This window comes from Serinus canaria, chromosome 5, assembly GCF_022539315.1.
Source record: "Serinus canaria isolate serCan28SL12 chromosome 5, serCan2020, whole genome shotgun sequence".
Lineage (NCBI taxonomy): Eukaryota > Metazoa > Chordata > Aves > Passeriformes > Fringillidae > Serinus > Serinus canaria.
Genome location: NC_066319.1, coordinates 17,119,698 through 17,142,894, shown reverse-complemented (window position 1 = coordinate 17,142,894; position 23,197 = coordinate 17,119,698). Strand labels below are relative to the sequence as shown.

General features: G+C 41.0%; 1 protein-coding gene across 4 annotated transcripts in view; it reads left to right on the top strand.

Annotated features, from left to right (window-relative positions):
• Positions 1-23,197, top strand: part of TSPAN4 (tetraspanin 4) — a 417,843-nt gene that overhangs the window by 358,240 nt on the left and 36,406 nt on the right. For all 4 annotated transcript variants that reach the window (XM_050975744.1, XM_050975742.1, XM_050975743.1 and 1 more), the window contains one exon: positions 5,622-5,696. In XM_050975744.1, coding sequence (XP_050831701.1) covers positions 5,622-5,696 — 75 coding nt within the window. The remainder of the gene's footprint in view (positions 1-5,621; positions 5,697-23,197) is intronic.

Here is a 23,197-nt window from a genome sequence, read left to right as displayed (position 1 = left end):
TATCTTACCAACTATCTTACCCCAAAGAATTGTCTGTAATTTCTTCTACTGGGATGTGTGTTCATTAGGAAGTGAAATGTAGCACTGAAATTAAAGATGATCAGTGAGGATTTGGTAATCCAGCCTCACTAAAATGCAAAATGCTTGTATCATTTCTGTCATCACCTACCAAACGTGCAGTTAATGTTACAGAGGAAGGACTGGCTGTAAATTTTCCAGTTTTTTGTCTCTTCATCCTGGGATCTGGTGCAGGTGGAGGGCAGTTACCTTGCTGGAGCATTTTGCAGGAGCCAGCTCATGTGTTGTACTTCATAGTGTCTGTCAGAAAATAAGCCCAGCTGTCCACCTTGCAGGCTGTTTCAATGTGATGGAAAGCAGCACAGGCTCTCTGTTGCAGTTATTTGTTCAGTTTCTTAGGAAGGTTATACTAATTTGTATGCAGTTTGGTGTAAGCAATATATTTGCTAGGCCATGAACTTGAAAATTGCTTTGGAACGTATCACTGTTCAAAAGAAACAGCTGGCTCTCGGGTCTTCTTACTGCTTTCATGTTTGTTGAGAAGGATTTGAGTAATTTTTTGCAAGAAGCTTCTGTCTCCTGTCATGAGCTAAGTTGAGAATCAGGTCTGGCACACTGAGATCCTACTGTCCCCTTCTGAGACAGCCCCCCATCAAACTGAAAGCATTACTTCAGCAGGCAGTGGACACAGAGCAGCCTGGAGTTTGCCATCAGTTGTATCACAATTAGTCTCACAGCAAAGTGTTAGGAGGCTAACAAGACAATCACACCTTGGTTTTTGTTGTATTGGGTCACTTTTGCCTTTGGGAGACTGAGAGAAGGTCAGCTACTCCTGACATGGAGAGATGGGCAGTTTGAGCAACATGAACCCTCTGCTGAGAAGATTGAGGAGGGAGAGGCAGTAGGGAAGAAGATGACCAAATCCTGTGTATTGGAGTGTGATGTCAGTCATCATGCAGAGAGACAAGTGTCTGTAGCATCTGAGAAAACAGGGAACCCTGTTTGTTTTGGGGGGGAACGCAATTAACTTGTTCTCTGCCTGTGTGAGCAATGGAAACATGCTCTAAGTGATGTACACAGAGTACAGTTCTTGATTCTCCAGCTGGTATCAACAGCCTGAATGAACAAAACTGGAAGCAAGCCAAAAGCCTGGTACAGATCCAATGGGAATGGAGTTGAAAGTTGGGACCTCCTCTCCTCCAGCAGACTTTTCTCTCTGACAGCAGGAGGGTGATGCATATCCATGATGTAGGTTTGGTAGCAGTTGTATACTTCCTTTTCCATACACCTTTAATGACAATCTGTGGGAAAGTCAAAGGCTTTATAGAATATAAAGGTAGCTGCTGAGAAACTGGCTTTAGTTTTCTTGGGGATTGGAAATCAGCAGTGGTAGACAGAAGGGTGTTACCTTACCTCCCTCCTCATCAAAGCTTCTGTGGGGTTATTTCAGGTGTAATTTATGAAAAGCTGAGCAGCAGGGACCTCTCCACTGAACCTCTGCTGGGTTGCATCCCACTGTTTGACAAGTAGTATGGTAAAGCATTTCTCTGTACAAGGTCAGATTAATCTTTTTTTATGGAGTTTCACATGAATGCTTTGCTTTGGGATTGTTGTTTCTCCATGCATAAATCTTTATTATACCAATAGCCTACAGCCCCAGTGAACCAAACAAAACTCAATTTTATTCTTCTCAGTATTTATCACCACAGTGAGAGAGCTCCATTGAAAAGCAGGGGTGAGTTTCCAGCAGGTGTGCTGGGGGTGTAGTGCTGTGAGCCTTCAGTGGTTTCATGTTTCTTCCTTCTAAATTGGAATGGTGTATGCCAAGCTGGGTCTGGCCCCAGACTGGACATCATTCCCTTAGGGATGATACTGAGGATGGATCTGAAAATGACCTGTTGTTGGCAGGTGCTGTGGTCCAGAGGAGCAGGCTGTGCCTGTGTCCATGCCTGCACTGTAGTCTGGTGAAGAGCAGGATGTGCTGCAGTGTTCAAGCCTTGCTTTGCAGCCAGCACAGGCTGAAGCCTTGATTGCTGCTCTCCAAGGTTTTGGTTTGGGTTCAGGCACAGCTCTTCTTTAGAAGGGGGATCAGAGATGAGCTGACATGCATGTGCTTGTGACTTTTACCAGGTGATGAGTGTGAAGCCTCTGTGTCGAGGTTGAGCTCACTTAATTAACATTTGTAATGAGATACAGCACAGGTCTCTACTGTCTGCACACATGAGGGTTCTTAGTACTTGTTAGTTATCTGTGATATAGCCATGTGGCCTCTGTCAGTGCTTCCAAATGTAAAAAAAAATAAAAAAAAGATAGAATTAGATACTTTGTATTTTATATAAAACCAAAATATTTTTCTGTGGAGATGAATGATAATCCTTATCTAGGTTTTGGCTTTCTGAATGATGTACATTAATTTCAGTTCTCTGTATGGCTTCAAGATTTGCAGTGCATGAAACCAAATTCCCAGCTTGGAGGACCCTCTCAGTCTAGGGAAAGACTTAGACATGATTCATAGCCATCACTGAGATGATTTTTATTCTGATATTTCTTAAATTTTGAGTGCTCAACTCCACAATTTTAGCATCTTTTGCTGATGTCAGAGTCATGCCTATTTCTCTAGTATGACCTGAGGAAGGCAGGAGCACTGTCAGGGTCCTGCCAGAAGGTCCAGCCTCCTTCATTGGACACAATGGCACAGCTGGCAAGAGCAGCTCTCTGCTCCAGCCTGAAGCTGGTAGCTTTTAGCAGAGTTGGTGTTGAAGGGGGAAATACTCTTGAGATGTGAAATTTCACTGCATTTGTTACCAATTAAGATACAATTTTAATTACTGATCCTAGTATTAATAAATAGTGACCTACTTGAGAAAACACCTCCTCTTGAGAAACTTCCCTCCAGACACCTTTCCTTCCCCCTTGCCAGTCTCCAGTTCATTCCCTGCACATTATACTCAGTGGGGATGGGGATCAGCACAGGATGCTTTTCTTTTATGGCCACTCTTTATTTCTTGCTCTTTTTTTTCCATGGCTCCAGCATGGGGTCCTCCCCAGGCCACCATCCTCTCAAAGGCCTCATTCCTCCTGGGTATCCATGTACACAAGGGTCTCCTGCTGCTTGTCTGCTGCTTCTAGGTCCAGTTTTTCTAAAACTTGTAGCTAGATTACATCCTAAGCCAAACCATTCTCCATCTGCTGTTTAAAATGTTCTTACTTGGAGTAGCCTTTCTCCTGCAGTCACTCCCTGGCTTCATCTGTACTCTCTGCATGATGCTGCATGCAGAGTAGGGAGGAAAAACTTTATTGAGAGCACAGGAAAAACAGATCCCTAAGTTTTATTCCAGTTCCTGTGAGTACCCCCTGTTCCAGGCCATGTCCTGTGAAGTGGGGCTGGAGTTTATTGGCTTTGGGGAGATGGCAGAAAGGCACCACAGGAGCAGAAAAGATCTGTGGGATGGTTTGTGGCTTGTCTGGTCGTGTGTGAGCATGTGGGTGTACGATTTGCAGGCTTAAGCTGCTGAGCCCTCTCATCTCTGTGATGTGTGAAATTCAGACTCTTGAAAGCAAATAACATCCCCACAGCATCAATTCGTAGCTGGGTAAGACAAAAGGCTGAAATTTCTGTGCTTGAAATGGAGCTGCACTGTGTCAGATCCCTGCTCTAAACACTGCAGTATGAAAGGATTCCAAATTAAAGCACCAGAAATTTAACCTGGGAAGAATAGGATACTTTGCCCTGCTTCATTCTTAGAAGTAATTGGAGTGCTATTTTTGACGTTCTTCCAAAAGCTTTTATCCTTTCGACAGAAACAAGCGCAGAATCTATCAGCACAGACAATTAAGGTTTGGCAAATTGATAAGCTGATGAAACTGAGGTCCTGTGGTAGGAAATGCTGATCACTGTATATAATGGGTAACAAACAGTCTTTTTCCTTTGTTCTAGAAATTGTCTCATGCAATCCTGTCTATGCCAGGGAATTTCACAGGGAGAAAATGGTGTTCGCATGCACATTTTGGAAAAGTGATGCTTTTATGGATGAGAAAAAAAGTACTCTGCAGCCAAATAGACAGAGCAAAGTGTCTGGGCATCTTTGCAAAGAGGGATATGCATTGTCCTGTTTCAGTTAGTGCTAGGCAGCAGGCAAAAATTGTAAAAAATAAGCAAGCTGCACCAAGACAGGTTTGCAAAGCCATACAGAAGGTCAGTGTTCGATGGTAATGGTATGGAAATCAGCTTGGATCATGGGCATAAATGAGGTCTGTGATTCAAAACTGGGCAGTAATAGGATCCAGTATTAGGGTCAGGCAGGTGTGAAAATACTGGTGATGAAAATCTCAAAATAATTTAAGATTCATGGGGCAAAATGCAATGACTTCTGTAGACACAGTAATTGTACCAGGGAAGAAAAGTATTTTCCCCTTTGTGACTTTTTGCCCTCCATTCAGTCACATAAATCCATGGGTTCAAAGGTTTGGTTTTGGCTTACCAGGCAGTGCAGAAATTCTGATAAAGGCTTAGTAGCTATTAAACTTTTATAGGTTTGCAGCCTTGTGGTTGAAGAGACAGTAATTGCGTTTTTCTCGTGGGGATGGGATTCCAATTAAGCCGGTGTTGCTCAGTATTAGAATTCCACCCTTACAGGTTGCTAAGTGTGTGAATTTTGTGTTATAGGGAGCCAGACCTTTGCCTCAGCCTAAAAAGTTTCCAAAATTACTCTCTCCTTTACCTATCTATGCAAAACTCAGTTTCATTTAATGCTCTGATAGCGCTCACTCTGGAGTCTGCAAGTGCTCTATGGATGCTGCTGCAGACCCATGCAGTGTGGTAACAAAAGCAGAGGGTGTAGTTTCCCAGAAGTGTTTGGCATTGCCAGCAGTTCCTCTCACTGAAGTCAGTCAAAAAAGAGCTGAGGGCTTTAAAGAACCTACCTGAAATCCCTGAGTTAAAAGTTTTTTATCCAGTCCTTTGAGCTTTTGACTTCTGGGTTTTAGGCAGTTCCATGGCTTATGAGAAGAAAGAGAGGTGGCCCAACTTTGCTGATGCCTTCAGTACAAATCAGCCCCTTTCACCTGAAACTCATGGGTGATTTGTGTAGCTCTCTGAAACTGCTCATAAAGCTAACTTGGTAGCACCTTTCACTTCCTCCTTGATCCCACAATGACCCTTGAAAGGAGCTGTGACTTTATGGCCCAGGCTACCTTCTCTTGCCGTGGGAAGTTAAGCTGTGGATTTCATGGATATCATTGGATATCATCACTAATATCCAGTGGGGAAAAAAATAAAGAAAACCTAGCATGGGAAGACTCCTGCAGGTTTGTTCTCAAAGAGAGCACTGGCTTGCTCTTGGTGGGGTTGTAAGCTCTACTGGTACTACTGAAACCAGTGCTATAAATGAGCCACGCCTATGCCCAGACACTGTGGTGCTCCCTCACTAGTCCTTTATCTGCTTTTTCAGTTGCAGTAGCTTTGTATCCTGCTGCCTGTATGACTCCCACTCCCCATTCTGCATGATCTGCTGAATTTACTTGCTGTGCATCCAGAAAAAGCTGAAATAGATGTTGATGGTTTTTGCTTTTGTTTTATCCACTGTCCTTTCTTCTCTTGACAGTTTTTTATCATGCTGTTAATTATATTTCTGTTGGAGCTCACTGTTGTGATTCTGTTCTTCGTCTACACCGACAAGGTAAGTCAAATTCTTCATTTTTCTTTCCCCTTCAGCAAATTTATATGCCCCTTTTCCCTATAAATAAATCATGAAGCACTTGGCTTGGTATGCACATCATGCTTCTGTCTTCCTTGAGACACTCCTCTCAGAAGGAGCTCTCTCAGAATGCATAAGCAGCCTGGCAGGACTGGGCTGTCTTGCTTGCTCAAGTGTACAACTCAAGGTCACAGATACTGCCAAGTGCATCTATCATTAACAAAAGAAGAGGGAACAAAAACCACACAGAAATTCCCACAATCAAAAACCATAACACCCCACAAAAAAAGCGAAGAAGCCAACAAACCTTACTAGGAGCATGTAGGAAGAGATAGCCATCAGAATGAGTTTGATTTTTAAAAATATGTTTATGGTTTAAGAGCCACATTGATACTGTTAAAAAGGAAGTGTCCTCAGCACAGGCAAAGGCAAATAATTCATTATCTTTCCACACTGCTCCTAGCAGCACATGTGTACTTAGAGTAGTGGAAAGCCAGGGTAAATGCATGAAATTTCAATAAACACAGCTTTTGTTTATGCTTTCACATTTTCCTTGTGTTTGACCATTGTTCCTTCAGTTTTACAGGCAATATTGCCTACCTGAATTATCTTTATCCTTTTCTTTAAAAAAATCTTACATGAATAAATCCAAAACAAGGGCATAATTAAATGCCACCTGCTTATCCAATCAAAATCAAAAGTCCCTTACAATTGAAGACTGAGGGAACTTAATAATCACAGGGAAGGTGGCAAAATTTTGCCATGAATTAACATTCATCAGGTACATGAGTGGTAAACACTTTCTTTAGGAATGGAAAGACAATTGCAAAAAAAAAAAAAAAAAAAAAAAATCCCACAAACCCAAAACCGAAAACAACACTGTGTTCATTAATACATTAATTATTAATATAATTAGCAGTATATTAGTGATATGAGTGATTATATATTAGTTGTATCAGTGAGTGATTGTCAGATGCACTTCTGAAGGACTTTAAAGAGCAAGGTTCTATAGCATTCTGTAGCTGGAACATGGAATTAGCTTGCCAGGTAATTACAGTGGAAGGGACAATTTAAAATTTCTTGTATGCATTATTGGAGCCTGAATTACTTGTCAGCTCTTGGCAGAAAGAGCTACACATCATACAGGAGTAAAGGCATCTACTTGATATGCAATGGGCCTCCAAAACCCAAACACAACCCTTGGTTATGTTTAGAAATAAAATCAGTTAGAAAATATTATCATATCATTGTATAACAGATGTGCCTCACTGTGAACATAATGTTGAGTTTTGGTTACAGAAATAATGAGAAGTGCAAGAAAGGTGAAGAGAGCTGTCATGAAAAGGGATTATGGAAACAACCTAGATTCAGTGTGGGAAAGGAAAGAGATCCTCTGCCTAGGAGATCTTACAAAGAGTAATTATAGTAGTTTCTAAAATAATGGCAGATCTAAAATAAAGACCTGTCCTGAACCCAGAAGAAATAAATGAAAATGTTTTGGATTAGGTTAATAAAATAAATATTTCTTATATTTCAAGTCATTATCTGGTAGAACTCCTGTTGTTGGCTGGTGTTGAGGCTGATAGATTAATAAATGTGTGGCTGTGGAGGAAAGAAAAGAAACCAATGAAGTATTTTTATCCATAAAGCAGTCAGTGCTGCTAGGTTGACAGGTGTGTCACAGAGAATGTTCATCCTCACTTTTCAGAGGTTAAAACGGTAAAAAAGTATCAGAAGGTTGCAGTGGGTTTTATTGATTGTTAATAAAGAGATCAGGAAATTAACTTTCCTCTGGCTCCCATACTGCAGGAGGTAGTACCCTGAAGTTGTCTGTAAGATCAAAACAGAGTCTAAAATATGGGCTCCAGTTCAAGTGCAGTTTTACTGAGTTAACAAATTGCTGTAGTCTGGGTATTGCAGATGATCAAATTTGAGGCTCTTAATGTTCCTGTATGACTTTAAATCTTATACTGAGAAAATCAATAGTTTGTGTTACACTTGCAGTCCTGCCTATTGCAGAATAAATAAACCAGCAGCAGCCTAAAACTAATATTTTCATACAGCATGGTTAGAGTTTGTGTGCTGGCTTTCCTGATGTGAAAAACAATATTGCCACATGTATGAGAAATAGTGAACCCAGACAAGTCCACCCCAGTAATTCAGTTAATGTAGATCCTTGGAAATCAGTGAATGAACATTGTACACTGACACCTGTCCATCAGGAGAAAGTAAGGTTGGTTTTGTGTGCAGGAGAAAAGGACTCTGCAGATGATCACTCTGGAGATGATCACTTTGAGCAACACCAGCCACAGGGAGGGTGTGCATCCATGTGTGTGTGATCACATCCATGTGTGTGTGGACACATCCATGCGTGTGTGATCACATCCATGTGTGTGTGGACACATCCATGTGTGTGTGATCACATCCATGTGTGTGTGGACACATCCATGTGTGTGTGATCACATCCATGTGTGTGTGATCACATCCATGTGTGTGTGGGCACCCAGGCTGTGAAGCAGCCTCTCTCTATCCACTGCTGGGGCTGTTGCTTTACTACTGTGTTAATTGCTAAAAACATCATGGCAAAAGTTCTTGTCAGCCATTCACAGATAGTTTTGTGGTGGCACAGGGCTTTTATTCACTTGCTGTGGAAGGGTGTGCAGCTGTGGAGGTGAGCTAGGGCTCACACCAGCCTCAACTGACTTGTTCTCAACTGCTCTCATTTGTCAGCTTGGGAGAAGCCCAAAAATTGCCTCTGCCTCTCATTCTAGTGACTTGGTCTGCTCTGAGCTTTTGAGCAGCCAACTTGATCTTCTGCCCAGGATGTCATCTTTTCTTTTTTTGATGGATAAAGGTTCATCTTGATCTAATGAGATAAAAGCTGTCCTGAAGTTGAAAACTCTTTCTCTGAGCTGGCTATCCAGTGTGATATTGTGAAGAGAGGGGCATTTGGAGAAAGCTCAGGAATCCACAGTGTAGGAAGGAAAAGGGGTAGTGCCTTGTCTCGTGGAACTGCCCTGTAGGTCTCCTTGGCAGGGCCTCAGCTCACACCTTGTTCACTATTCCTCCAACTGTCCTGACTAGTTGTGTTGCAGAATATGACTCTTGTGACCTCTGCAGAAGTGAATATGGGCTGTGATGGAATGCATTCCTGTAGGATGGTTGTCAGGAAAAACCTGTAGCCCTTTTGTTTTGTCCTGGCTGTTCCCAAAGCAGCAGAGGGGCTGGTTCATAGGCTTCAGCTCAGTGTGAGCCCCTGAGGCACCTGGAAACTCCAGCTGGCATTTGCACACATTCATATAAAAGTTCCTAAAGTGTGGCTTTTAATTTTTTGAGGTTAGAAGTGGCAGCCCAAGAGATTGGGTATTGAATGGAGTTGGTGTGATTGTGAGAGCTAAGGCAGGTTGTTACCACTCTGAGTGCAGTGTTTTTTCAGGCTACATTTATGCCCCCATTTGAGGCAGTCTAAACTCCAGTGACATTTCTGGAGTCATGTGGATGGTTATGTGCATGGCTACCTTGCTACAGGCAGAATATTCTCTTTAGTATGTTTTGTTTAGATTCCATCAATGGAGAGCAGCATTTGGCATTTTTATATGTCTGACATTTCTATATGAGGCTCTCTGTGTATTTATAACAGATCCACAGAGTACTGAGAGGGTTAACCTTAATTTTATTGTGATAAGGAGAAAGCAGCAGAGCCCTATCGTGTCAGAGGTTGGATACTCCTATTTCTGAACACCATATTGGATCCTGCTAGAATGTAAATTATGCTAATAAAATGCACAGTCTTGTACCAGTTCTAACTTGTATAATCCTCCTGGTTTTAGTGTCTGTATTTATTTTTACTGTGATGGTTCTCCTGGAAGCATAGAAAAAGAAAAGTCCATATTTACTTTTTTGCAGCTTTAGTTAGGTGGGTTTTTTCCAGTAGATGTCTGCATTTTATATGATTTACAGGCAGAGCTATGTAATACCCACAAATGAAAGAATGTAACTAAACTGCCATAATGTGGGATTGGCTTTTGTGTGTGTTGTGTTTGGTGGGGGAGAGGAGGAGGCTTGTTGGGTTTTTGTTTTGTTTTGTTTTTCTTATTTTTAAATGTCAAACATAACATGAAACATAAGTAACATAAGTCAGGAAAGAACAAAAGCACTGAATCACTGACTATGATATTTGAATATGGGAGCAGTTACTGCTATTGGCAACCTGAAGTTAAGATGAGAATTTTAAGATGAGTAAAGATTAGGCCATTAACTCACTTGGGTCCCTGTGAAAATTACAGCCTAAATTCCATGCCTTCTTAGCTGTGTTGAAAATGGCCCACAGAATAGCCCCCAGAGGAAAGAAAAATAAGAGCTACTTCTGTTTTGCATGAAATGTGTGGAAATGTTCTTGTTTTCCATGCTGCTCCAATATAGCTTTTGCTGCTATCTTATAAAAAATATATTCTATAGATTGATGCATTTTTGCTTTGTTTCTGAAAAGAAATTGAAAATTGTTTTAATTTCTGATTGATATTTTGCCTTGTCCCATACAAAGACAGCAGGTTGGAATTTAGTGGATATGATTTCAAATACAGCTCAGCCCTCACCACCTCTTAAACATTTGGCTTTAGAAAATGGGAAAAACAGAATCTCTTCCACTTTCTGCACTTGTGCAGTTGCTCACAGAAATGATCAGATCCTGCTGAGCTGCTCACTGGTGTGAGGGAGGGATTCTCAAAAACCTGATGGAATTATTCATAAATAAAGTTTAGTTCAAGTCTACTGCAGAAGCTTGTTCTCATTGGGCTTCTGTCAAGAGAGCTTAAAAGTTTTCCATGTTTGCCTTTGACAGTGCAGCAGAAATGTCTCCTCAGGTAATGAGGTGCCTCATGTTCCCAGTCAGCACAGCCCACAGGGCTGTCCAAAATGCACACACAGGGCATGTTAACATTGCTGAAAGTGGGGAAACAGAGCCTAAAGTGGAGAGACAAGATCACCCAAACTCTATGCAGTTTAGAGATGGTCTTAAGTTGTTGGAAAACAATAAGCCATGGAAAATCCTGCACAACTGGCAGAATGGTCACTGCATCACTCTTCAGTCAGATGGCCCTTTTCTAGCAGTGTTTCTCCATCAGCATTTGCCTTTCCCTACACCATCCCCTTCTCACTGCTGGCACTCTTGACTGGTGGTAGAATTATTGGGTGTCTGTATCCTCCTTTGCCACAGTGAACAGGGCTGTTCTTGCTGCTGTGCAGGGATGAGATGATTTCAGAACAGAATCTGTGGGGCTGGTGTGTGCACTTGTCAGCATGCAGGGAAGGATCTCTGAAGGACAAGGGCAATTTGAACTCTGCCTGGTGTTTCTGTGAGGCTGTGCAAGTCCTGGCATATGTATGCAATGGTTTCTGAGCAGTCTGTGTGTTACTGCTTTATTTTCCAGTTAAAGTTCCATTTGGTTTGTTTGTAAAAGACCTTTAAAATTATCAAGTCCACCAATCAAGCAGTTCCTGGCACATATCTGCTCTCTGGCAGTGTTCTGGAATTTGGGTTTTGCAGTGAGTGCTAAAAGCTGGTTTTTAGGATCAACAGCAGCAGCATTGCAGGCAGATGTGCAGGAATCTATAGATTGCCTCCTGGATGGTGATGCACTGCAATTACTGCTCTTTGAGTCAGATGTTTTAGCTCTGGTCAAGTATTTTATTTCTCTAATGCAAAATAATGTTATATAAATGGTGGTATAAAGTAAGAAAAGACTGAAGTGTCTCTGTGGTTTATTTTACTTGGTAATAAGCTTAATTTTAACTAGTTTATTAGCATTTCAGTACTGGTGTCCCACAATAGGGAGTTGCAGAAATTTCATCAAAAGAATTTAATTATAGCCAATTTACTTTGGCTTCTTTTCAGCAAAGCAGTCAGGCATAGGTTTAAATCTCTCCCTGTTCAGCACATAACCTAAGTGCATGCTTGAGCCCATGTGACTGATTTAATCATATGCACAAGTCTTGTTAAAGTTGATTTGCACCTTATGGGTCTTTAAAAGAAATTTTGCTAGGAAAAGCTAATGATGGTGAAGAATTCTGGAGTGTGTAAAGAGGCATCACATCTTTCATTCCATAAGGAATGTAGTGAAAAATAATGAATGCTTGCTTTAAAGCACAATTGGTTAGCTTTTTCCATTTGTTCTGAACAGCTTTCCATTTAGTATCTTGAACTCCAACACATCACTTTAACCTTTTTTAGGCAGGAGGGGATGAGGGGCATGGAATCTATTTGCCTGTGAGACTGAAAAAAACAAACACACCAAAGGAAATCCTGGCAGTTTCACAAATTCATTTGTCTAAGTAGGACTTCACTGAAAGTGCACTTCCAAAATGTTATTAACAGGCTTGTTGAAGGATAGCACAGTATTGATGAGAAGAATTAAGTGCATGCTCAGAAGTAGGTGTATTTAGGAACAATGGCTGCAGATAAAATGCATTAGGGCTCCCCGTTGGGAACTCTCGATCAATGGTTGATCAAGGCCTAATTGATTTCTTGAATAAAATGTTAGCAGGGGAATAGGTGCAGGGAAAGGAAAATCAAACTCTCCTAAATTAAGCTCCATGCCTAACACAAATACCCTTTGTAAAGATCAGATAATGCAGCAGCCTGCCAGCTCTTTATGCCTCCTGTCTTCCTACTTTGGCTGAGTTCAGTAATGAAGATGAAGGTGGGTGCCTCATCCTTGGCTCTATGGATTTTTGCTCATACTTCAGTAAGTTCAGTATTTTCCACAGTGTCCCACTGCACAGGAATAGTGCTTTTTTCTCAGGAGAAGTACAGTCCTGACCTCCACCCTGGCTACTGGGATATTAATTCCCCTATCAGTATGGATGAATCACAGCTGTTGCTGCCACTGTGCCTGACCTAAAGCCAACCGGATCTATCGTTTATTTCCTAACATCCCTAAATCCATCTGAGGGCTTCCTGATAAGTATTTGGTAATATATCAATCTACACCAGGAAGAGATGTGATTGGCCTTCCTGCTTGCTAGTTTGCAATCTTTAATTGCAGGTTGACTCATGATCTCAGGAGGATGTCAAATTATATCTTTGTTGTGGAGCACTTTTACAATGATCTGTTTCCCACACCTCAAGTTTCAGGTTTCATAGTAGAAAAAATATAAGTGGTGCAGGTCTTTAACCAGCTTCTCCCAAGGAGGACTCTGGCATACAGTAGTGGTGGTTTTTAAATAGCTTGCATATCTGTGTGCTTTCCATCAATCCCTTAAAGGGCATTACAAGAGGTGAGTAGTTCAGTTCTGCTTTTGCTGACTGGGAGAAGAGATGTTAAAAGCCAAATCCTGAGTGTGTAATGTATCCTGGGAAATGTGTAGTGCTCTCATGTCTGAATTAATTGAATGGGACCTTGCTGTTCCACAAGAAAGGTTTTTACTCAGTTTTGACTAACTTGTGGTCACATAAGAAGCCATTTCAGCATCTGGGAGGATCTGGAACTGAGTGCACACCTGTGTTGAGTACTGACAGAGGTGGAGGGAGCAGCACTGGATTACACACACCTCATCAACATCAGCTGTAGCTGGTGACTGACCCCAGCCTGCTTCTCTTCTGGCACTGGTTTTAAACAATTTTATTTGACAAAGGGAAGAATAGCAGAAGGGAGAAAGGAATGGTTTAGAAAGGTGATAAAATAAATAATTAAGGCAGCTTTAGGCATTTAAATACAGGCAACATCAAATGCTGAGGGATGACTGAGGTAGTATATTGAAACAGACAGCACATTTTTTATTCATTGATGTGTCACAATGTATATCAGGCAACATTAGAAAATGACAGTAAACTAAATGCTTAGCATTTTTTTGCATATTAGAAAAAGAGAGGGGAAGATGACTTTTTGTGTTATCAGACTATAAGCAGGCCAATATCATATAGTCCTTGTCTTGAATTTGTCAGCTGCATTTGAAGAGTGATGAGCTAGGTTGACCACTTTATTAGGCATAATTTGCAGCTGAGGTTTCTTCAACTCCTTCCTTTGATTTAACTCAGCAGTGGCAGGCAGTGACCTAGTTGAGACAGGGATCTGTTGATCAGCAGCTCCAAACCATTACCTGTTCTGGGTTCTCTTCAGGCTGGGGTGTGTTGACTTCAGGCCATAAATCATGCTCAGGGAATTTGTATTACCCAAACTCCCTGATATGTCCAAGGCTTCTCATTGGAAATATTGCTGCACTGTAAGTGGTGTAGTCTTTTCCACTGATAATTTTGTGGGTTGAATTCTTGCTGTGAAGTTCAGGCATAAGGAAGGAGATTTAGTGATTTTCTGGGCACCAGGCATTGTAACTTTTGAAATCTCTTCCCCAGACTTACAGAAGCAGCATAATCAATAGTCATTACCAATCAATGGTCATTGATGCCTGTTTGCTGAAATCATGTTTAATATGAACTAATAATCTTTTATCATTTGGAATCTTGGGCTCCCTGAATCTGTGTGCAACAAAATCCCTGATTGATTTGCTGGTAGGAAGTGCCTGAGCCTAGAGGATAGAGTAGATTTTGTGTAAAGGGATATGTCTTGACAGGGAACAGAGTAAGAGCTTTATTTTACGTTTTCTGTGTGCACACATTTCTTACTTGACATGTACAGTGCCTCTGATAATTTGGATGATGGTAATATAAAACAATTCTGCTGCAGTGTCCTGGCATTAGCAATGAGTGAGGCTTGTGCAAAAACTGTTTTAACCATGGCACAATCTTAATTCACTTTACTGTACTGCAGTCATTTTGTGTATCCCCTTCCATGCCTTTAAATTGCAGGGAAAGTGTCCCTGAGAAAAGAGAATTTTCAAAGAGGCTGTTCCTGTCAAAACCCAAATATTCCCCTGCTCCTGTTACTAATTGTCTTTGATACAATTTCCTAATGAGTTGATTTCTGTGGTAGCTAATGGAATTGTTATACCACAGTATATGTTTTTACATCCTTGCTTTCTCCATTTTGCACTTAACTGCCACAATCCAAGGGTGATGTTGTTCTCCCAGACGTTTTTGCCATCTGCACCTTGCCTCTGAACCACAGGAAAGCAGAACAATACAGGTGATCTGGTCATCTCCTTCAGCAGTGCTGATGTTGCCTCTGTTGACAAAGTCCTAACCTCAGCATTTAGGAGACCTTTTCAGAGGTCACCTTGAAGGGCATATTGAAGTGCAAACTGCACTGCATGTTAAATTGGTAAATTATGTAAATGAAGCAAAATGGAAAAGATACAAAAGATCATTGAAGATATTTGAGGAACTACTGAAAGTCTTTATCCAGAGATATAATGAAAGCAGAAAGTCACAAAGCATGTAAGATTTTGATTAAGAACCAGATGTTTGTCAGATTTATCACCCAAGACATCTAGTTTTTCTTTTAAAAATTCAGGACCAAAGGAGTTGAAACAAGATTTGCATTAATCAAAATGGTTGCAGGGATATTTAAGAGCTGTGAATAGAATCAACATCCCTCTTTTTGCAACAAGCATGCCCAAGGAAATGTCCTGTAAGATTTCTTTCAGGTCCACCTTTTTCTCTGTGAATAGGAAATGCATTGTAGTTGGCACAAAAGCAGCTGGGTCTGTGCAAACAAAGAGAAGATATGTTTTTTTCAGTCAGCTTGGGAGGGAAAAAAAAGAAAAAATCTTTTCTTTTGAGGACTGTGAAGAAAATGGAGAGAATGTACTGCATACCTTGAAGTGGGACTGATATTTAAGTAAATGTCAGCAGAGTGCTCTTGCTGCTGCCACCACTGCAGGTGACCATTCAGCAGCCAGGTGTGGCTTCCTGGGGCTGGGTGTTCTGCTGGAAGCCTGGCTGGTGCTGGCTTTGACACTGATTTTTGTACAGATGGCAGGGGCAGCTCTTTCATCCTGCCTGTTACCTCTGAGAGCTGTGGGGATTTCTTCTCCCACTGCCTGCCCGAAGTGTTCTCTCTTTCAGCTCTGTTCATGGAGGTGTCAGTTTGCATGTGAGAGCTGAAGTGAGAGGTGATCAGTAAGACTAGGACACTGGAACTGCTGCTGGATATCACTTTTGCCATATCCCTTTAAAGCCTTTTAGGAGTTTATATGCAGTATCACGTGTCAGCACAGGATGAATGCACAAGTCACCACTTTGTACATGGCAAAATCCTGCCCTAAGTCAGTGGGAGCTGCCTGTTTTTTTTCATGAAGCTATTATCCTCAATTTTAGTATTTTTAAATCTCTTTCCCACTTCCCAAGTTAGTGATCCAAATAATGCTCACTTGAGTGTGTGGAATGATGTATTCCAGTGCTGTAGGAGATCCCACTGCCTGGAAGCTGCAATGATCAGGGAGTTTTGTTTTCAAACATAACGTCTTAATCTTGTGATGCAGAATATCTGGGATGCTGTTATCTGATAAGAAATTGATTGGATTTTGGCTACAGAAAGATGACATGTTTCCAAAATAAATTGAATTAGTGAAATATACATTTTTCTGGATGTTAATTTCCGAATCTCTGCTGTGGCAACTTGGCTTTTCCATGCATGCTCTCAATGATTGTGCAGCATCCATGTGAAGGTTTGGAATTGCAGAATTCTTTATTTTAGGAGGGACTTCTGGAGATGTGGTAGTGCAAACCCCTCTTCAAGCAGGAACAGTGAGAGCAGGCTGTCCAGGGCTGTGTCCAGTTGGGTTTTGACTATCTCAGCAGATGGAGGCTCCACAGTCTCTCTGGGCAACCTCTTGCAGTGTTGGAGAACTCTCACAGTGGCCTTGTTTGCTACAAGAGTGCATTTCTGGCTCATGGTTAATCTAATGTCCACAAATTCCCCAAGATCTTTCTCTGCAGAGCTACAGGTGTCAAAAGCTGTATGAAGGCAAGGGAAACAACATCCACTGCTCCCCCCTCACCCACAGAGCTGGTTGCCATATTTTGGAAAACTGTACCGTGATTTCCCCTTTGTCAACCCATTCTGACTGCTCCCAGTCATCTTCCTGTCCTTCAGGAGTTTGGAGAGGGTTTCCAGGATTAGTTGCTTTATCCCCTTCCCAGGGATGGAGGTCAGAATTCCAAGCTCCTTGATCTTCTTGATTGCCCATGTTGAAGATAGGAGAGGTATTTGCTCTCTTCCAGTGTTCAAGAACTCTCCAGCCTCTCTTGTTGTGTATGACATTGGCATTTCTTGTTCAGAACTTTCCATCATTGTGCAGGCAAAACAGCATCCCAAGTGTGGTGCCTGTCAGGGCACAACATATTCTGGAGCAGATGAAATATTTATCTGTTAACACTCCCATTTCAGCCTTTTTGTCTCATTCTGGGTATTAATTTTGGGCATCTGCTGCAACTAGTTATCACTTTTCACAGAAATTATGGAAATTGAGTGTATCTGAAATCTGCATATCTACCAACCATTTGACTTCATTTTTTTGGTTTTATGGTAATTTGTTGAAGGCATATAATGGTAAAAGCTTTCCAATAACAAAATGCTCCCACTGGTGCATACCATAAGTTTGAAGTGATTAAACAAAAGGAGAACATTTGAGTTTAAATTGAACATGCGACTTCAAGCTTTTCCTCAGTGATCCTGAAATGACTGCTTTTCCAATTAGGCTTTGACTGTCAATTACTTGGAATTACTTTGTAAAAAATACTTTGAATTCCTAGAATATGCTTGAGATCAAACTGCTAAGGGGGCAGCAGGGAGAGACTTCATTCCACATCAAGCTGGAATTTTTGAGGATTTAATATAGCCTTTTTCCACATGCTTGTTTATTAGATTTTGTGATTGGTTATGTTTATATTTTTGTATTCATCTTTAAGTATCAGCTAGTGCTGTGTATGGTGAAATGGAGAATTTGGATTTTTGCTTTCCCATAATCAGTGGGACCATGCCAATTCCATAGGAGTTGGATTCTGGATTCCTGAGGTTCCTTGCTCCTGATCCAGGGCAGCTCCTAGCACACTCCTTGGACACCTCAGAGCTGTCAACATTACTGTGGAGCTCTTTGAGGAGATTGGATCAGGCTCTGAGATGCACAGCTCTACTCCCTGCTTGATCTAGAGGTATGAGAGACTTTTCTGATCCAAAGGCATTCCTCTGCCATTCCAGGCATGTTTTGAGCAATGTTCTGCTGGAATAGCTGGCCATTTGGAGGAAACCTGTTTGCTGTGTGCCTAGGGCAGCTTTATTCTTCCCTGAGAGGCTGGAGTGACACTCTCAAGTGACTTGTGGTTTGTCCTGGTGTGAATTTGCCCATGTGTGGTCCCTGTGGTGTTCTGTGTATCAGGTGGATGCCAACAGCCAGGTTTGGAGGTGGACATGAACCTTTTCCACATGTGTTTATGAACCAGTTTCAGTGCAGATTAATAGAATATTTTAAGTCACAGACTGTGTGTGGAGCTTTTTTCTGGCCTCAGCAGGATGCCATGCAGTGATATAGTCTGTAAGGGTCACTTGATAAGTCCTCATCCATTCCACAGCTTTTATGTTTAGAGTTGATACATCTCATTAATATATTTTTTTTAACAGCACAATTAATTCAAGGATTCCAGTATTACTCTTTCAAAGTATTTTGCCATATAAAGACTTCTAGGGGAGATTAATTTATCAGAGAAGTGTCGAGTAGTCCTGTTCCATATAGATTTTCTTTTGAAAAGTGGCACATTTAGGGACTGAGAAACAGAGCAGATGAGATGCAGTACTTGAAGCATGTTTCTTCCATCACAGAATTATTCTCTTTCTCCTCAAAGACTGTTTGCCTTGTTCAGCTTATTACTATGAATCCACAATTTAAATTGTGTGAATTAAGAGGATCAAGTCCTGATCTCTGAAAGCTTGCAGTGTCTCTAACCTTCCAAGAGAAGAGGACACTGAGAGGTCCCCATGTCAGTTCTGGCTTGCCCACTGCTTCACTTTCAGTCCTTGAAACAATTTCCTAGTGGGAATTTTAGGCTGCACTCTGATAACTTTTGTTCTGATTGAACAGATTTAAGTGGAGTCAAGAAAGCATTTGACACTTGTTACAGAGGTTGTTTTTAAGCAGTTTCTAGGTGCTCTTTGAAGTTGTGGTCAAGTCGAATAAAGAGGAAAATTAATGCTAAAGGAAAATTATATTTGATAGATGCTTAAGTACATCCTACATAATAAAATGTGGTTTTAAGCTGAGAGTGATTTGGGTGTCTCCCCCTTGTTGACCTGCTTGGAGGTAGTTCAGAGAGGCTTGAATTTTGAGAGTTCCTGAAAATGCTGGGTGTGGAGTGCCCAGAATCCCTCTCATGTCTGCAAGTCATCTCTGAGGTGGAGTGACCCTGAACAGCAGCACAGTGGTGGCACGAGCTTCAGGGCACTGCCCACTGCAGCAGCTTGCTTCACAAGGGAAGAATTCCCTGGGTAAAAATGAATCTTAACATTCTCTTTTTTGTGTCCTGTGACCACAGTGCTGAGCCTCTCATATTGCCCTTGGAATAGGGTTGTACATAGAGACTAAAAATGCCTTCATGTTATTAAGCATGTAGGTTTGGATCACTTCCTTGGTTTTATCAGGAACTGCTGGCTTAACTGGTCATCCATTTCTAGCTGAAATGAAAGAATAAATTAAACAAGGCTTTTATCTCAGCAGATTTTTATAAAAGTGAGTGGGGAATGGAAGATGGATTGCATTTTATGAAGTAGGAAATTAAATTGTCCTTCCACTTTCTAACTTAAAAATCCAGGAAAACTCAGGAAGTGCTCATTGCTTTCTGGACGTGCCAATATCCCTCCTCAGACCTGGATTGTCTCAGAATGTACAGGAAGGGATTTAGGATTTGGGAAGGGTGGCTGTATAGGTCTTTTCCTGCAAATAAAGCCATTTCTCATCAGTGTACTCAGCACCTGCACGTGAGTTGGTTGCTCTGCACCAGATTGACCCTGCAGTGCTCTGTGGCTTCACCTCACCCCCCAGGCTTCATTGATGGTCCTGGGGAGGGATGAGTCCCCTCTTGTGACCTCTCCAGTCAGCAGCTCTGGGCACTGGGATAGGTGGGGATAAAAGGTTTTATGCTGCCGCCTTTTCTCAGGGAGCACAGACTGTTCTGCCTTTCCTGCCTCGTGCCTGGGTCGAAGATTGGAGTAGCAGTTGAAGGGATTGAATGAGGGGCTTTACACTTTGCTAGAGATGAATATGAATGTGATTGGTCCCCTAGCAGGGAGTAATGTTTCTTACTAGACATTACACAAATTGTGGCAGAAATGGCTGCTCAGGATTTTCCTGGCTGCGTTTGTTCTGTCCCTCTGTCCTATGGAATGCAATCCCATGGCCCCAAGTTATTTAAAGCAATTAAAACCTCGCCCCTAGTGAAAGGAGTGATGAGCAGGATTCTTTACTTATTCTCCATTCCTTCTGAGCAGGCTTGACTCATGAATCCTGTAACCTTGGCAGCAAGAGAATCCCCTTTTGCTTCACTATCTGCAAGGAAATGAATTACACAAGCATAGAAATTCATGAACAGTGAATGCTGCAATTAATTTTGTTAAACTCTCTTTATATATTTAGTTTGAGAAGAGGAAGGAAGGAGAAGCTTATCACCACCTAGGAGTCTGAAGCCACAAATCTCACACAGCTTTCACTTTGAGATAAAAATGAATCTATAAGGAAGCCAAAACCCTTTTGTTTATTTTATATATTGGAAGAATGAGAAATGATGAAGGCAGTAATGTAAAGTAGTGTTAACATCACAATCCCCATATTGAATTGATTAGCGTGGAGGAAACACATTAATAGCTTTTTTATTACTAGTCTGAAAACTTTATAATAGCATTTATTGAAACAGAATAGAAATGTGAATGGCAGAACTTCATAAATCTCAGCTCATGTGTGGTGGCCTAAACAGTGTCTGAAAATGTTTTTTTTTTAAAGTCCAGACTTTGAAGCTTTCCAGTTTTCCCCACTTAATCTTTCATTTGACCATATTAAGCAGGCAGTCATGGCAGAGGAGAGGCTGGATGTAAAGCTGAATGTATTGAATGTGCAAATTTTTTCTCTTTATGGCCAAAACAGGTGCATGTAAATGTTTCATCAGCACACCCATTAAGCTCCCAGTGGTAAATTTAGCCACAAGCATTTGAGAGGTGCTTACTTTGCATTTAATTTAGAGCTAAAAAAGGAAGAAGTAGGTTTATTTAAAATGCATTACAGTCAGCTTATTTAATATTCTTATTCTCATATATTCTTTTTCATTATTTATATATGAAAAATAAATGAGAAAGTCACAGAAATACCCATGCAGCTCAAAGTGATGAGGGTAGTTATTCTAAAACAGGTAAAATCTGGTTTAGCAGCCAGCCAGTCATTTCTTGATCATGAGTGAAACAACCTCACTGAAGTCAGAGAGCAACTCCCAGACAGAGGAACCCTGTTATCCTCTATTTTTAAATTGTATCAAATATTCCTAATTTGTCATGTTGTTGCATTGTGTTGCACTGCAGGGGGTTCTAGCTCTGTTTCATCCTTTTTTCTTATTTTTTCTGTGGGCAGGAAGTGTTAACTCTTGTGGCACAGCCTCACTTTGCCACAGGTAAGAAGATGCAGGGACTTCTGCTTGTGCATCACCCACCTTTCCATGACAACAGTGCTTTGCACCTCATTTGGAGTTGTGTTTTCTTTGGGAGCTGCCCTGATGTCACTTGTGTGTGAAATGCTTTATTTATCACATCTGTTCAAAGTGGGTGCCCAGAAACAGTAACTGCTGGACAAGGGGGAAATGGTATGGTAAATAAAGTGCAGTAAACAGAACTGCTGTCTGGAATACAAAAAGCAATAAATCCCTGACTGTGTGGAAAGTTGCATGGAAGGGAGAGGGCTGCAAAGCATGAAGGAGATTCTTTGTGGTAGGATCAGATAGATACAGGCCCCTGGAAAGTGTGCTTGGGTGCTGTTTGTTTGGAAGCTATCTACTTGGTGAAGTTTAGAATAATTAAACACTAAATCCTTCAATATGAATCAAAACAGAATCATCAAAACAGAATCAAAACAGAATCATCATCTTTGTCCTGTTTCAACATGTCCTCAGCCAGAATCATGGGATTCAGTTTGGTGAGGGATTAAATATCTGGGCTTCTCTGTTGTGTTTACTTGCTTTGGCAAGCCTTTGTTTATTCCCTTGCCTTTCATAGGATGGAGTTCTACTGCACCCCATCCTTACAATACCTCTGTAAACAAGAAGAAAACAGAAAGCTTACACTTCTTCTTGAGATGAGCTGTATTGCCTTACCCAAGTTTTAGAAGATAATTTAACAACTTAAAAAACTCTTCATGCATCATTCAAAGTGACAGGAGACAGAAAAACCAATTTTATTCCTCTGATTTTTTTCCTCTTGATGAAGCAGTATTTTTGTGGCAAAAAGGAGCACTTCTTTCCATCCTAAACCCTTCCTATCTTGTTTCATCACAAGTCACACTGCATTAGAGTCTTAATGTTTCTATCAATAAATGATGGATTTGCCAATGGTGATTTAAGTTTAAAATTACTTGGGAAAACCTAATGAAGCCTGCAAATCACGAATTAGATCTCAAAGAAATCATCTCTGACAGTTAAAAACTGCAGGGCCAACGTAATTTCAAGGGTGGCATTTTTCTCCCCTCTATAAATTATGTATCAGGGCAAAACAGAGGTGGCTCTGTAGGCATTATTATGAAAGTAATAGCAAATAGTAATTTGTCTCTTGCTGCCAGAGCTTTCTCTTGCTGGTTTGTAGTGGGGTAGGTGACATGCTCCTGCAGAAAAAAATTAATCTCTGCTGCAACTAGTTTTTCTGAGTGCCAGTCTGCTTCTTGTCTGTTTGGGTTTGGTTTTTTGTTGGGGTTTTTTTTTTCCATTGGTTTGAATGATGTTTTCTAATCCCACTTCCCAATCTTGTGTCCTCATTACCAAACTGCTCAGACTGCATGTCTGCTGTGGACAAAAATGATACCCTGAAGCTCTCAGCTATTGCATTTTTAAATGAGGTTATATTTTCATAACCCCAAGCCTTCTTTGCAGACTTAAAGTGTCCTTTTTGCCCCCCACTTTGCCTGTGTAGGAGAGGATGCCTGTTGCTGATTGCAGTTCCATGAGAATCAAAAATGCACATGGAGGATTTGCTATTGCTTGGAGCATATTCATTTAGTTAATTAGATTTGTGAAAGAAAATTAAAAGTTTCCTGTCCTAAATTCCGGATGTTTAATGCAATTTGCAAATAGTTATAAATCTATCTAAAATAGCCAGAAGAGCCATAGCTATCCTATTGATTCTGTCCTTGCTTTTCCCTCAAATCCAAGGAGATAAGAGTCATTTAAACCTTTCCCAAAAGGGATGGGTGAGCAGAGTTGCTTCTACTGCTTTAATAATCTTGCCTATAGACTTCTTCTCCTATCTGTTCATTTTGTTTTAATTGACCCTGCAGATGAACCCTTTTTTAATCAAAATTTGGGTTCATCTTTTCTAGTATTAACAACTACAGGGAGTGTTTCAGAAATT